The sequence below is a fragment of the Acanthisitta chloris genome, unplaced genomic scaffold (genome assembly GCF_000695815.1).
Source record: "Acanthisitta chloris isolate BGI_N310 unplaced genomic scaffold, ASM69581v1 scaffold389, whole genome shotgun sequence".
Lineage (NCBI taxonomy): Eukaryota > Metazoa > Chordata > Aves > Passeriformes > Acanthisittidae > Acanthisitta > Acanthisitta chloris.
In genome coordinates, this window is record NW_008690583.1 from 33,131 (window position 1) to 35,243 (window position 2,113).

The 2,113-nt window shown below is 38.0% G+C and overlaps 1 protein-coding gene across 1 annotated transcript in view; it reads right to left on the reverse strand.

The window, feature by feature from the left end:
* Positions 1-2,113, reverse strand: part of IL31RA (interleukin 31 receptor A) — a 23,782-nt gene that overhangs the window by 10,082 nt on the left and 11,587 nt on the right. The window contains exon 9 of the mRNA XM_009081846.1: positions 1,137-1,319. Within this exon, the coding sequence (XP_009080094.1) occupies positions 1,137-1,319 (183 nt within the window). The remainder of the gene's footprint in view (positions 1-1,136; positions 1,320-2,113) is intronic.

Genomic DNA, 2,113 nt, shown 5'->3' on the forward strand with positions numbered 1-2,113 from the left:
TGGATTTGGTTTTTGGGTTTGGTTATTTTTTTATGGTAGCACAGAAAGAGTATTTAAATCACAGTTTTCTGAGCCAGGGAGACAAATGTCATGGACAAGCTAACTAGATACATCAGTAACAAACTGAGTGCTCCTTTTCACTTTAGAAAATGCAGGGTACCTGCTTTATGAAAACTCTGGAAATTCTTTTTCCTTAATGTAGGATTCAGAAAGCTCCTCATATGAACAGGAATCACTTTCAAATTTGACAAATTTAATTGCACTAATGGATAACCAAAGAACAAACAATCCAAAATTCACTTCTTGCACATATTGTATTATATCAAACATTTGCACCATTATTCCTGTGTTTGTGAAAAAAATAAATTGAAATGTATAAAGAAAAGTAGATGCATTTGATAAGCTAAAGCAATGTGTGTGGGATATTCACCTTGACATCAGCATTCACAGCTTTGCCTTTGCACATATCTCTTGAGCTCTGCACACTGTTTGGTTTTTCACTGGAACTACATGTGCATAGTCCAAACAGTACTGGTTAGACAGATTATCTGTTAAAACAAGTCAGCCTCTAGGAGAAAAACGTGAGCAGATCCTCACCTATTTGTCAATGCATCATAAAGCCACCGAAATCTCTTAAAAATGCCTTAGGTCATAATACAAATGTGATTATGCTCAGCATGCCAGACTGATCAGTCACTCCACTTGTGTATTTCAAAGTAGAATTCTCTTTCAAATCACCTTTCAGATTTATTGCTCTCTCACACAAGAAGGAACATGACCATTTTCCATATTCAAATTCATTTTTTTGGTTCCAGATTTCTCTGCTAAAATCCTGTACATCTGTCATAGGCCTCCTTAACTGGCATAAGATAGAGCCACAGAAGTTCTTAAACACAAAATGTGTAGCCTAATCTTACATGGGAGTAAACATCACTTTGAATCTTGCATGAAAATTAGAGTTAAAACTGCTGTTAAATTACATGCAGAGATTTCAATAAAGCATGTAATAAACTGTTGCATTTTAAAATGGTCTGAGGAAAGCTGGATGAGTTCAACCTTGTCTGTTCTTTCCAGTATAACTATACATACATATAGATCCGTACATAGTTACAGCTGTAACTGATAAATAAACATACTTTTGCTAGTTGTCCACTTTGTAGAATTCAACACATATTGCCATGATCTGCCAAAAGGATCCGTGACCAATTCCTCATACCACTCAACTACGTATTCAGATGCTTCTGGTTTGGAGGCTGTCCATTCCACCACCACTTCTTCATTTGTCAGAGAGGTACTCACTGTTTCAATCATCTGAGAAGCTAAAGGTTTAGCAGAAAATATCAGCAATTCTATCTGCATAAAGAAACCCCTGCATTAAGAATAAAAGAACTGTCACAATTACCAGGGGAAGGGGCTGGTTATTAATGAGATGATACTCAAGGAGATTTACACATACAGAATCTAAAGACCAATCTCTCTTTAAGGATCTGAATTTTATAGTTTGCAAAATTTTACAAACCAATTTGCTACCAATTTTGCTGGTAGTGCAGATAAGCAAGTTTTGGCTGAGATGGCAAAGGCAATAGAACAGTAAGTCAGCAAGGTCATGAATGACAGTGAAAAAAGGTGAGCCGTCAGCCTGCAGAACAGAGGTAATGAAAGTCAGAGTGAAAAAACCCATGTGCCAAAGCAGAGTTAAAAAGACAAGAAGATGCAGAAGAAAAATAGTTGTATCTAGGGAGAAGAAAAAACATGCCACAGCATAGGAAAATCAGACTGACATTTATGATGGGATACAGAAGTGGACAGAGAGGTAGTCAGCAGCCTCCAGGACAAGAAGACATCACATCTACATTTCCAGTTTTCTGATTAGAAATGGAATTTGATTGAGCAGTTCCAGGGGGAGACTTGCACTTATGACAGGAACAACTGATGTAGAAACTGTTCAAGTGTGCCAAATGCAACCTCTCTTCCAGATCATGGGTAGGCAGCAGGATGTTGCAGTACAGGACTCTCAGACATATCACAATAAAAACTAAGAGCCAAAGAACACAACTGCTGTGCTAGAGCAGCCCAGCTGATGGTACCCTGCCAGTGGGTGGGATGGGGAACA